This window comes from Cynocephalus volans, chromosome 4, assembly GCF_027409185.1.
Source record: "Cynocephalus volans isolate mCynVol1 chromosome 4, mCynVol1.pri, whole genome shotgun sequence".
Classification (NCBI taxonomy): domain Eukaryota; kingdom Metazoa; phylum Chordata; class Mammalia; order Dermoptera; family Cynocephalidae; genus Cynocephalus; species Cynocephalus volans.
Genome location: NC_084463.1, coordinates 16,520,304 through 16,535,107, shown reverse-complemented (window position 1 = coordinate 16,535,107; position 14,804 = coordinate 16,520,304). Strand labels below are relative to the sequence as shown.

At 33.7% G+C, this 14,804-nt stretch overlaps 1 protein-coding gene across 4 annotated transcripts in view; it reads right to left on the bottom strand.

Moving 5' to 3' along the window:
• The window catches only part of ARHGEF12 (Rho guanine nucleotide exchange factor 12), a 142,076-nt gene that overhangs the window by 57,647 nt on the left and 69,625 nt on the right, over positions 1-14,804 (bottom strand). For 3 of the 4 annotated variants that reach the window (XM_063092401.1, XM_063092405.1, XM_063092402.1), the window contains 3 exons: positions 4,838-4,936; positions 4,095-4,144; positions 1,627-1,684 (listed from right to left, as the gene is read on the bottom strand). In XM_063092401.1, the coding sequence (XP_062948471.1) occupies positions 1,627-1,684; positions 4,095-4,144; positions 4,838-4,936 (207 nt within the window). Of the gene's footprint in view, positions 1-1,626; positions 1,685-4,094; positions 4,145-4,837; positions 4,937-12,858; positions 12,904-14,804 lie in introns of those variants that run through there. The other variant, XM_063092403.1, reaches the window with a different exon arrangement.

Sequence of the window (14,804 nt, the reverse complement as noted above, 5' to 3'; positions counted from 1 at the left end):
GGAGAATGGACAGAAATTCTCTAGGCATATTACAGAGGGAAAAAAACCATACAGCAAAATTCATCATAACCAGAAAGATTTAACAACATTCATTATTTATCTAACATTGAAAAGAAATGAGATGCTCCAACGAAATGACTTTCCTAGATAACTGACCTTTAAATGACAAAATTCAAAAGAACTTTTAATGGATTTCACACTTGTCTCCAAATTTAACCCTCTCATGGAATTCATTATTCTAGTGACCATTTAGAGCACTGGTAAAGGAATTTAGGGTTGCTTAACTTAAGCAATAAAAAGGCCAAGAAAGATTTCAGTTTATTGAATTTATTCTAAAGATGTTCATCCACTCAATGAAAATAAATAGAATCAAATAAAACAGTACTGATTCTATTTGGCCACAAACAACTATCTCTTATTTATAGTCTACTTTACTGTGGAATAATCTGATACAGATCATCAATTTTTTCTTTTTATTGCATTCAGTTTATTTTAAGCTAATTTTTTTCCCCTTTGAGAGCTATAATAACAAATACATAAGGCCTAAACCAGGCCAGAACAAACAAAAAGGAAGTTATGTTTTAGGTGGTGGGATTCTCATGTGATTTTCTTTCTTTACTTCTGTAATTGTCATGTAGTACCCATTCAATAAATGAAGCAATTTGAAAATATAAAATCTCTTTTGGAAAGCAGGCAGGGTTAAAGTGTAATAACAAAGTGAAACTAAGGTCCAGCGAGGGGACCTTTAAAAAAAAAAGTTTGGGATGGCACCCAAACTTTACCCAACTCTGAGATTTTGAAGACCCACCCCATCACTTCTTGCAAGCAAAGCTCACAGGGCCATTGAACCCTCCCTTTTTCCTGTTCAGATAGGAAAAGTGAGGCCCTGTGAGCAGTAGGGACCTGGGTTGCCCATGCCTCACTGCCAACCTGGAGGAGCACACATCCACCTTTGACCCTGCAGTGACAGAAGTGTGGTTAGTTAGTTGCAGACTCCCAGTGCTCTGAGCTTCAATTTCTCCACGAAGAGCTAAACCCAGGTGGGCCACTCACCCAAACACAAAAATCCTAAATTCTTAACCTTGAAGGTTTCCAAGAGAAGACCACTACCCAGGATTATAAAATCATTTACTTATCTAAGGGAAAGTGATTGTGTTAGATGATTTTTAAACTTCCATTCCAGTTCATCAGTATACTGTTTGATTTCTCAATCTCCTGCCTCTCAAGTGACTCATGCATTTCTTTCAAATATATGTCTTCAATGTTACCAAGAATAACAAGGATACTATAATCAGCCATATATACGGAATTGACAGAAGATAGCTATTAGTAAGTTAAGAGTTTTCACCTAAGACTTTCCTTTAATACAGGAGTCAATAAACTCCAGCCAAGGTGCTAAATCTGCCCCACAGACTTTTGATAAAGTTTTACTGAAACACAGCCACCCCCAATTATTTACATATTGTCTATGACTGCTTTCATGCTACTACTACAGAGTCAAGTAGTAGACCACATGGCCCAGAAAGCCTAAAATATTTACTACTTGGTCTATTACAGAAAATGTTTGCTAATCCTTGCTTTAAGGATTTCAGAAAACAATTAAAACTGAGAATAACATTCACCTACATTTGATTAGCTTCACCACCTCCAAATGGTTTGAATGAGTCACCAGAGTCCCATTCACCTGTAATAAAATGAAAATAGTGTAAGTCAGATACAGTCCACTGAAACAATGAATAAACTGAGTTCAGGAATTATCATACATAAAATAACCAATTTTAATATAATACAGTAAACAGGGCTACATTAAAATACAAGGAGTCTTCAGAAAGTTCATGTAAAGGGCCGGCCCCGTGGCTCACTCGGGAGAGTGTGGAGCTGGTAGCGCTAAGGCTGAGGGTTCGGATCCTATATGGGGTGGCTGGTGCACTCACTGGCTCAGCATGGTGTGTACCACACCGTACAGAGGGTTGCGATCCCCTTACCAGTCAAAAAAAAAAAAAAAAAAAAAAAAGTTCATGTAAACATTCGTATTATCTTTTAATTCCATTTTTCCATCTTTTAGAAGTATCCTTATATGTATGTGTTTGGTTCAATATTCACTTTCACCACTATTCTATAAGATATATTCACCAACAAAATGAACTTAGACAGAAAACACCTAGATTTAGAGGACATTACAACTTACCCTGACTAATGACAGAACGTATCATGAAACAGATGTAATCCTTCACCGTGAAGGACTCTTGCAAATAGAAAAGATCTCTGCTTTTAATTACCAGTTCACTGATTTGTCAAAATTATAATAAATAAAAAAAAGGAAAAAATACTTCCACAACAATACTCAATTTACTTTTAGTTTTTCATTACAAAGAAAACTAATTTTCAGACAAGCTAAATATAGGAAATGTTATCCAAAGTCTCCACCAAACCAAACAAATTAAGGTAAACATATCAGACATGGATTTAATATTTTATTTTTTTCTCTGATGCAAGTAATACTAATTTAAAGTTCAAATATATCAGCATATAAAGTAGAAATAAAAGTATACTCCCCAGAGATAATCACTGTTAGCTATGACATTTAATCTTTGAGACATTTTTCTAGCATACATGCACCAGACAAACACATATAAATACACACTATAACTGCCTTTTTCCTGGAAAAAAAAAAAAACTTTTTTTCATCATATTGTGGAAATCTTTCAATATAAGTACAAATAGACCTAAATCCATTTTTTTCAAAGCTGCAGATAAAATGGAATTTATTTCTCTAGCCCTCAGTTTATGCACATTTAGATTGTTTACAAGTTTTCAATGTGATAAAGCTGAAACAAATTTCCCTATACACCTATCACTTCACACTTCCTTAGATAAGTTCCTAAAAGCAAAATTGCTGGTCAAAGGTTATATGCTTTCTTAAAGGCTTTTGGTACTTATACACAAATTTCCATCCAAACAGATTTTACCTCATTTATACTCGTAACAAACTTATGAGAGCAGCCATTTTACCAGACCCAAACTATGCCAAATGTGTACTACCAATCTTTAAATTTTCTGACAACCAAATAATATTTTTCACCTATCATTTTAATTTCTATTTCTTTGTTATCAGTGAGGTTGGACATATCCACATTAATATATTATTTACTTCAATCACTTTGGGGAACTGCTTGACAAAATTTTTACCCATTTTTTCTATTAGAATATTTATTCTTAGTAATTTAAAAGTGCTCTTAACAATTAAAGGTATTGTGCTTTCTAATATGTTTCAAATTTTTTTTTCAAATTGTTGTTTGTAAAATACGTTCATGGTGTCTCTTCCTGTACTGTATAATAATTTTATTTTAAGTAATCAAATTAGTCAACTGTTTCAAGAGTAATTACTGACTAACCCATTCTTTCTCTACTGATCAGAACTCAAGGCCTATTTCTGGGACTCTACTGTGTTCCACTAGCAGGTCTGTATCTAGATTAGAGTCACATACTTTAAACTAACCCATACCATCCCCTCTCATGCACACTCATATATATAACATACTTTTTTCTCTAGCTATTCTTATACATCTGTAAAGTTTATCTAGAAGAATAGTTATTTGGACAAGTAACAAAAAACCATCCCCATTCTATTCATATATTTTGATGAGAATTTCTTGCTAACAGATTAATTTGGAAACAAATGATCTTTAAAAGGGTGAGTTTTTAAAAAAGGGGGGTGGTGCAGGGGCCTGGATGGTTAGTTCAGTTGGTTAAAGCATGGTGCTGATAACACCAAGGTCCAGGGTTCAATCCCTGTACAAGCCAGAAGCCAAAACAAAACAAACAAAAAAAACAAAACAGTAAGTTATTTTCCTACCCAAGAACATACATGATTCCACTGATTTAACGGCCTTCGGTAAAAGGTAATGTTAATTTTGTTATGCCCTTCAGTAAAGGGTAATATTAATTTTAAAACAAATAAGTTTTTATAGTCAACAAATCCATCATATGTAATACGCTGCTTTTTATAAAAATACAAGTGAAAAAAGTCAGAAATGGCTAACATATGTTGTTTTTTAATCCTGCCATAAATTCCATAATAGTGTTTTTCTTACCTTGATGATTCGATCACCTGTCTGTACTCCAGCCCGCATGGCTGCTCCATCTGTATGAGAAATTACTTATTTAAAATGTGACTCATTTGCATTCACTGATAATCTTGAAAGAGAGGCAGTGTAAGGAAGTGGTTAAAACATGAGCTGTAAAGTCAGACAGAATTAGGTTCAAATCCTGCCTCTGCCACTAACTAGTTGTATGGCCTCAAACTGATTTTATGTTGTTGTTTTTTTTTCACTCTAAGCCTCAATAACACCTGTAAATTGGGGATTTAAAAAATCAGTCTATCTCAAATTACAGCTCCCAAAATAAAGGAACTTTTGAATATATGGAAATGACAGAAGATATTATAACTGTCATTTTGGGGAAAAAAATTCATATCTTGATATTTTGAGCCTATAACAATCTCTTTAGTCTGTCTCTATCAAAATATTGCTGGTGCAATGAAGAAACAAAGCTCCAGAAACTTCTGTAAGTGATGATACATAAAGTAACATGACCAAGGAGCCATATGATTTCTAAAACTATATAAGAATGGTTTTCTTTCTATAAAGCACAAAGAAAATTAACTGGGATAAATTCATTCCTATAAATATGACACTAGAGACAAACCTAGCACTATGGTCCATGTGACTTGCAATCTATGTAATTATTCTATACCAGGCAATAGACATTATTTAAGCTTTTCTATTCTTACTCTGTTTGCTCCTGAGTGACAAAACTGTTTTACAAAATGTCTTGCCTTCTTTGACGGACTGTACGAAGACTGGATTGTCTCCACTAACCGTCAGCCCAAATCCATTGTCATCTTTCTGGATAATCACACAACGCTGAACAAGACCTGCACACGAACCACAGGGTGAAGAGAAAGGGAAGAGACAACAGAGAAAGAAAAAGACAGTAATTACATATTAGTAATAGACTGTATTCTGTCTGGAGAAACACAAGGTAGCACATGAAACCCATATATAAAATAAGAGCACTAGCCTCATAAACAAAACAAAAACAAGAATATCACAAAGAGTCACACATATTAATGATTTCTCACTAGAGAGGTTGAGTAGAATTGCTCCAAGATTAAAAATAGCAATGGTAAACAGGAAAAGATGGAGTATTAAAAGTGAGGCAGTTAGAAGGAAAGCCCACTCACACCTATGCTATTTATTTGTAATGTAAAATCCCCCCCACCACCACCCTGTGGTTTTGGTGCCCTAATAGGCATTTAACCGAAGAAAATAAAACATTTTAGGATGTTAGGCTAGGACACCCCATGGAAAATTCTAGAGAAATCCAACCTTATTCTCAGGAAAATATACTCAGGAAAAGACTGTAAAAAGAAAGGAGGTGTTTGCAAAGTACCTGTAGCTATTCTCCTAAGAGGGAAAGAGGAAGGGAGGAGTTCAAAGGAAAGAAAAACCCTGGGTCAGAGAAAAAATAAACAGAAAGGAGAAAAAAGTGAAAAAGATAAAGAAAGAACCTGTGAGCTCAACCAATTCTTTCATCTCTTTCATATACTTACCTGATTCCTACAGGAGAATCTGTTTTCCTTCTAGTTAAATGGCAAACAAAAACTCTCCAGGCAAGGTGAGAGAGAAAGGACCCCAACCAAAGGAATAAGAACATAACAGAGTAGCACCCTCATTAGTACCCAGGGCTGTTTTATCATAGACCAGATCTGAAGATCCTAAATTCTGTGTGAGCCAGAGACTTAATATATACTTTCAGCTTTGCAGAGTCAAAGCATTTCACCAAAAATCAATATATAAAACATGAAAAATAACACAAAGATAATGATGATTAGAAAATAAAAACTTTTTCTAAATAAAGATTTTTATACAAAGAGTAACATCATTTAAATAAGTCTGATGTACAAACCAAAGGATATGTTAAAGATTATATATTAATGAAATATATATTTATCTTCTTGCTGATAATGACACATTATGAGTATGTGAGCCTACTACAGACAAAAGACTGAAATAACCAGATCCCCATATAGAAAACGTGAACCTTAAACTTTGAACTTATTCCCCACACAAAAATTAACTTAAAATAGATCACTAGCCTAAACATAAAAGCTAAAACTTTTCAGAAGGAAACAGGAGAAAATCTTCAAGTCCTTAGGGTAGGCACAAATCTCTTAGGATGCAAAACATAACAACTATGAAAGAAAAAAACTGATAAACTGGACTCAAAATTTAAAATACCTGCTCTTCTAAAGACACTGATAAGAAAATGAAAAAACAAGCCACAAATAGAGAAAATACAATAGAAATATCTAATAAAAGACATGTATCCAGATTTTTTTTTTTTTTTTTTTTTTTTTGGGTGGCTGGACAGTACAGGGACAGATTTTATTTTTAAGAAAACAACTCTAAAGTTCAATAATGGAAGAAATTTGAAAAGGGAGAAAAGATTAAAAGAAACACATCACAAAGATACATGTGCAAAGCATATGTGCAAAGGTGCTTATTAACATCTGCAGTCATCAGGAAAATGCAAATTAAAACCACAATAAGATATCACTATACAACAATTAGAGTGGCTAAACATAAAAAAGGCTGGTAATACCAAATATCGGCAAGAATGTGGAGCAACTGGAACTCTCATAATATTACTGGTTGGAGTACACAAACACTTTGGAAAACAGTTTAAGTTCTTATAAAGGTAAGCATACATTTACATATAACTCAGAAATTTCTCTCCTAAGAGAAATGAAAATTCATGTCCAAATAAAGACTACACAAATGTTCACAGCAGTTTTGTTCATAAGAGCTAAAAACTGGAAACTCAAATGTCCATCAAGAGACAAATGGATAAACAAATTGTGATATATCCATATAATAAATACTACCTAGCAGGAAAAGAAAAAAGGCTACTCGTACATACAACATGGATAAATCACAAAAACATCATGCTAAGCGAAAGAAGCCGGAAACAAAAGAGCACATAGTATGTGATTCCAATGTAGAATGGGAAAATCTAAAATATAGCCACAAAAAGCAGAATAGTGATTACATAGTTACAAAGTAGTAGAAAGAGGGGTGGGAAAGACTGCAAAGAGAAGTGAAGGAACTTTGTGAGATGATAGAAACGTCTTGGATCTTAATTAAGGTAATGGTTACATGAGTACATTCATTTGTCAAAACTCATCAAACTGTACACTTAAAATGAGTGCTTCCTATTTTATGTAAATTTTGCCTCAATAAAATTGATTTTCAACATTATAAATGTATTACCCCTTAATTCTAGAGATTACTAAATACTAAACAGTACTTGAATTCACAAATTCATCACTCCCACAAAAGAGTAAATTGTAATGGGGGCAGAAGAGAGACAACACATCAGAATTCAACCTTTTTCATCTGTTCATTATTGCTTCCTTCAAGTAATTAGGAAAACTATAAATAGGATGGGGATAAATACATAAAAATCAAGTAAAAAATCATTCTTTATAAATTTCTAGTACATAATAAAATAAATAGAATCAGAGAACCTCAAAATAGAATAAGAACAGAGTTTTACAGGAAACTTTGAAAATTCATGCTCACTTTTGGAAACATAAATATCTCATTACCTCCCTCACATTTATTTGAAATTTCAAAATAGATGTTGTGACTTTAAAATAAAAATCAAGGCAATTATAACAATGAATATATATTTTTTCATACTTTATCCATACTTCCCAGTCCTCTCACCCCACCTTTCAAGAGCTGAAAATCAATTAATTAAAGGTTTCTAATATTGGTGGTTGCTGTGCTAAGCCACTGTGCTTCTTAAGCAGACTTTTTTTCAGATGCCTGTAGAAAAGAGGGTGCTTGTTAAAGATAAGGGAAAAGGATAGTTGGCATTAAAGAGTTTGCTATGTTTGCATATTTGACTTGAATATGATGTATACAAAGTATTTAGTTTAATGCCTGACAAATATTAAAGATTCACAAATGTTAAATATTATTTTATTATGACTGGGAGTAGGTTGCCCTTGAATTTTCTTGCTCAGAAATATTCTCATCAATCTGTGCCATCAGTAAAAATCAATTACATACTTTCATGTTAATAAATTCCTGTCATTAATGCAAATGATCCCTAAGAGGATCAATCCCCATTTACATCTTTGTCTAAGTTTTGTTTTAACAGACAAAGAAATTAGTTTTGGAGAGGGAAGAAAAAGAGAAAAATTTTAAGCAGCAGGGCTTCTTGTTATAGATAGCTTTAGAAGATGAGAGACAGCAAGAAGTCCTCAAGAAACAAATGACATCCTCTTATAAGCTTTCCCTAAATATCCAGACTAGGGTTAGGTGATCTTCCTGTGGACTCCCACTGTACCCTCTGTTTACTCCTATCACATCATTATCACTCACATTGATTTCTATTTGTTTTTATTCCCTCATTAGACTACATGCTCCAAGGGTACGGGGGCAGGGGGGTATATCTTGTTTACAATCTTCTCTCAGAACCTGTCATGTGTTCTGGTACAGAAGGAAATTTTTAAAAATTGCTAATAAATTAAGGAAACTTAGAAAAGTAGAGGAGTCTAGAGATAGATGGAAGCTTAGAAAGGGAAGTGTTGAGAGTCAAAAAAAAAATACCAACACACATAGTTACTTTTACAAATATGCCCAGGGTCCAGGGTCCTAACAGACTGCTAAGGGAATGAGTAAATGCATTAGGATTACCTCATAATATTGCAAACTTGTTTTCTCCAACTCATAACAGTTTCAGCTTGATAATCTTCCCTTTTAATTCTATACCAAAAGGATAAGATGAAGAACAAAGAATAAAGAGGAAAAGAAAAAAAAGAGCTATGCACACATCCCACTCATCTTTCTCTCCTCCTCAATTCCACAGTATTGTCCACCTTTATTATTCTACGTCTACCTGCTAATCTGAGACTCTGATATACTCTAACATGTAAGAATTACTAGACAGTAAAAAAAGAAAACATACCTTATATGTTCAGCCAATTCTGAATCTATGGAATTCAAATTGACAATACTATTTTGTCATGTCAATATGTGCTGTCTGCATAAATTTAGATTTCTAGTCATAATTAACTAAAAACTAAGCCATTCTACCATTCAAAATTCGGAAATCCAGTCTCTCAAATGCTCAAATCTATTATGTTTTCTCCCATTCAAAATCAAATAAAATGTTTTTCCTTCTTTTTAGAGAAATGTTCTGCTGAAGACCAGAAGCTGTTTAACCCAGTAAAGGAATAAACTCCACCCTCTGTAACAGTGAAATCACCAATACTGGCTAAATTATCATATCTTTGAAATGTCTTTTTTGACTCAAAAAGCCTTACTACTTTTTTTTTTTAAAGCAAATTTGTATTGAGCATCTATGTACTGCAGTTGACTTAACGCTGAAGTCTGCAGATATTATGAAGAATACAAAACTGCTAGGAGACTCTGCTCTCAAAAAACTTAAAATCTTGGCAAGGAAAGACAATATTGAAACAAATAGAGAAAGAATGACAATGTCTGAGAATCAGAGCATGGTAATAGATAATAGGCCCTATACAAAAGAAGGGAAAGATAAAAGCGAACACTTAACTCCAAAATAGCCATTTTCAAATTTCATTAATTTTTAGAAAAAAGCTTTCATCACTTTTACTTTTTCTGTTTTTACAACACATATGGTCCATGGTTTTATTCTCTCGTATTGCCTGGTATAAAGATTATTAATCATAATTACCATACAAATGAGTATATTTCTGAATATGAGTTTTATGAGGTCACATAATCACTTTGATATAAGCTATATCCCAGCACTTCGTACAGAGAAAAGAAAAGAGAACGCTCAACAAACAAGATAAAGATAAGGCTTAAACTTCCTTGAAACTTAGCCTTAGTAATACTTCTTCATTCTTATTGCTCTTGGTGCCATATGAAATTTTTTCCACAGCTTTTTTTTAGTGCATGTGGAACACTGGTAAACAAGTGCATATCACTATTATTGCATTTATCAAACTGTATTGCTATTCTCTCTTTTGTGCTAGACTGTAAGTGTCTAGAAAGCATGTAAGGCCTCCTATTATCTTCGTACCCCTATCCCTTAGCATAGTGCCTGGCATATAAGAGGTGATCAATGAATAGTTACTAAATTAATGTAAATTTATTTTAGTAATTTTAAATAAATCATAATCACTTTTAATAAAAAGAAAATCATACCTCTGAAGATTCTGCAAAGTAGAGAAAATACTTTTATAAAAACACTAATTAACTTCCCGCCCTGGCAAAATTCCAACTAAAATAATTTGATTCCCCATCTACCTCAAAATAACTCCTCTAGTTACAAAAAAAATTTTCTTTATTTCCTGCCTTTTAATGATCATGATATTTCCCCTGGAAGCTGATAAATGATTATCACGCTTCATTTCATCACTGCAGATATTCTATCAAATTTATGCACATACTGTCCTTTCCTAAATTTCACTTTCCCTTCATAACAAAGGACATATTTTTTTTCTAACAGTGTGGTATTTGAAACCAACATAAAAACATTTCTTCTTACTCAATAGATAATTACCATTGATCGTATTTTGAAAGTGAAAAAAAATTACGTTTTTGCAATGCTTTGGAAGGGGAGGGAAGGAGGCAATAAAAAGGTATTCTGAAAAAAGTGAGAAGGTACTTTCAAGTATCACTATAATATATTCCTGAAAAAAGGCCACCACTATAGTTCCAGATAGTAAATTAATGAAAATGGAGTGTTAAACATGTAAGGCAACATGCTAAACCTTTCATACTACATTTACTTTAGTGAAAGCACATTAGTCTTTCTTCACCTTTTATTTTATTACATGACCAAACTTCTCTAAGTCTCACCTCTTAAGAATTAGCTTCAGGGAAGGGTGTGGAGAAAGACCATGTGCAACCTCATAAAAACAGCTCATTTTTAAACTGCTGCCAGACATACATGTTTTATGAGTAAGACCTCAGATAATCCTTTGATTAAGAAGCTTCTTGATTCTTACATGTACGATGCAGCCAGCAAGAGGAGCCTTAAGTTCCAATTATGCTGATTTCATTCTTTTAGACCACTACCAGAAATAAGTCTGTTTTCTAAGTTACCTTCTCTCCTACCTTGAAGTTATTCAGAAAGGAAAAAGTAATTTTTCAGAAAGATTCAATTAAGATTAGTCAAAATCTTATTCCATTAATTTTCTCTACTAAAAATCTTCATCTCAATCTCAACAATCGTTCATTCAAAACTCACTTAACAAGCACCTCCAATGTGTCAGACATTATGGGAAATGCAAAGATGAATATAAATACAAATAACTAGATACAAAGCAGGATGTTAAAGTTCAAAAACAACAAAAGCAACTGCGCAAATCGAGGAAAGCCCTGTGAAAGAGGCAGTATTTGAACGGAGCCTTGAAGGATGGGTAGGATTCTAAGTTACAGGAGATAAACCATTCAAGACAACAGGAATGGCATAAGCAAAGGAAGAATAACAAGATATATTTGGGAAATGAAAATTTGGAGGAGAGTCTGGTACCTTTAGGTGAATAGTAGTAGACTAAAGTAGAATGATAAGTTGGAAACAAATTATGGCATATCTTAATAACTACCTGTACTTTCCTAGCAAATGAATGACCAAATTGTTATTTTAGTAATATTAATCTGACAGGTCAAGGCAGAATATAGTACAGTGGAGAAAAGGAAGTGAATCAATGTGAAACTCATGTGAAAGAAAGTTATGAATCTATTAAAGTAGTCTAATAAAATGATGGAAAACTGAACCGGGCAGTGGGGATGAAACCAAAGAGTGAAGGATAAAAAATAATGTGATTGTAGAATCAAGGGGACCCGGCAAACAGCTGACAACAGAGGACAAAGGAAATGGAGAAGTCAAAGATGACTTTAAGGAAATAAGACTCGGTGAATGGAAAAATAGCAATGCCATTAACATTAGGGAAATCTAGAGGAAGACTGATTTCTAGATGTAGTGAATAATGATGAACTCCAGTTTGGTCATTCTGAATTTAAGAAACAGAGTGAAAATATCCAGCAAACAGTTAAAAATGTGAGACTGGAGACTAGAAGAAAGATCAGGGGCAGAAACTTGGGTAACATCTACATGAATAAGACAAGAGGGAAAAAGCAATCAAGTAAACAGAGACAAAATCACAAGGAGAAAAGAACCAGGCTGAATGTAATATTACAGAAAAGACATCAGCATTGCTAAATGGTTCAGAAAGAAGGTGAGAAGTGAGAAAAAGTTAACAGATTTTCAAGTAGGATACTATGAGTTCAGAAGTGAGATTATAAGAGGTTAAGAAGTGAATGGTTCATGTAGAATGCTCCTTGCAAGGTTGAAGATGAAAAGAGACAATAACAACTTGGTAGGAGCAAAAATCAGCCTAAGAACTTTTCTTTTTAAAGATATGAGAAGCCTGAATAAGAAAATGATATGTATTTCTTAAAAATACACTCTGAAATATCCAAACCAGGAAATTTCAAGTAAGTATAGTTCATTTTTGTTATGAATTAAATGTATTCTCCCAAAACTCATATTTTGAAGCCCCAACCTCTAACATGATGATAGATGGAGATGGGCTCTTTTGGGGGTAATTAGGGTCAGAGGAGGTCAGGAGGGTAGGACCCTCACAACAGGATTAGAGGAGACACCAAAGAACTCACGCTTAAGCACTCTCTCTCTCTCTCTCTCTCTCTCTAAGCGCATGCACCAAGAAAAAGGCAGGTGAGGACATGGCAAAAGGCAGCATCTGCAAGTCAGCAAGAGAACGCTCACCAGAACCCAATAACACTGACACCCTGATCTTGGACTTCCAACCTCCAGAACTGTAAGAAAATAAATTTATGTTGTTTAAACCACACAGTCTATGGTATTTTGTTATGGCTGCTTGGGCGCATTAAGACAGCTTTAAAAAAACATGGCTTATTTTCTTGCACATAATACTATCATTAGTAATCTCTTCATGGTACTAAGATAGAAGTTAGGAAGAAGCCGCAGTCTAACACAAAATTCCTTTGCCGAATCTCTCATATCCCAGTAATACACAAAAGTTCTCCATTACATTATCAGTAAGAAAAACAGAAAATCAGGTATCATTATAATTGCAGATCAGAAAACACATCCATACATGTTCAATAGACTCCAAAAGGTAAAGAGGAAAAAAAATAAGGGAAAACAGAATAAATATTGACTTACTGCCCTGGACAGAAAATTAACAAAAGAAGTCAATACAAAACAAACACTTGGTTTCCTTTTAAAATGAACGAAGTAAATCAGTCTTACAGATTATCTCCAAAAATGACTAAGAAAGAAATATTTACAAATGATTTATTTTAAACTTATTTGTGTTAAGTACCTAGCTAATGAATTTTATCCCAGGAGAACACTATGTATAATCTCAAAAGCCTATGCACTAAAGCAGAACGTCACCAGTTGCTATGATTCTACTCAGTCATATTCTACTATTTCCAAGCTTTCCTTGACTCCCTAGAGAATCTTTTTACCCATGTTAACTGCACCACAGTCCAAAGAAGTCTATTCACACAAGTAATAAAATATTTGTAATGTCAAAGAGATTTGCGTTAGCATGCTTACTCCATTCTAATCAACTTATCTCTCTTATGAGTGCTTTTTGAGGACTTGTGGCTCAGTTCCTTCCAAAAAAGGTATTTCAAGGGTTTTCAAAAAGCAAACACACAGAGAAGCCACACCTTGCTTTCCAATTACCACTTAAAATGTTTCTATTACTACCAAGCAAATGGCTTGTCTGAACTAGTGTTAATATTCCTATCACTGGTAAGAAAAATATTAGTATAATATTTCTAGTCAGTTTCCTAAATTGCTAGTCCTCATCCAAAGCAAACAGCAAACTTCTGAATACATACCACAGATCTAGGAAAATGGTAAAAGAGATGGAATACAACATTTCAAAGGCTACAGAATGGAGCTATAAGAATAATGTTCATGTTCCTAAGGAGAGAATAAACCATAGGAAACTCTTCATATACAACAGAAAGGCAGATTCTTAAGGAATTAGAAAGTTATTTCTTAATTATAAGGAGCCAAACTACTTAGGAGGGAAGAAAAAGCATAAACGTGACATGCCACAAGGCATGTTATACATTTCCTATCAAACCACCTGCAAAAGGTTTAACTACACAGAAAAATCACTGATCATAAAAACCCAAGCAAAGAACTATGTGTATGTATCTAACATAGAAGCATTAACTAGTTTAGAACCAAACACTGAGGCTTCCTAATATTAAAAAGTATCTTGATATTATGGATTCAAGTACCAGTAGATGTAAATTGTCAGAAAGGGGCAATTCCATATACTTTTTCCTCTCATATATGCCAAACCAGCAAACACCTGCACCTGCAGAAACTTCCATTTGATAGATTTTTGGCTCTATTAAGAGAAGACCTGATTTTCCTTTGAGGCCAAATGGGAATTTTCTTAAAAAGAAATAACTTAGTCTTTCAGAGATTATTTTAAAACTGTGGGTTCCAGGCAGTCTCTCTCGTATTTACTTTTGTCAAAAAATTAATTAGATGCCAAAAGAAAGGAAGAGGGCAGGTAAAACTGCAAAGGAAAAGGAAAAATACACATAAACTTCACAAACATGTTTATTGTATCTTTGGAAGACAGGACTCAGTCTTGATATATTAGCATTTCAATCATCTGTTGTGAATGTTGACTATTCAGGCTAAACTTGCTCTTG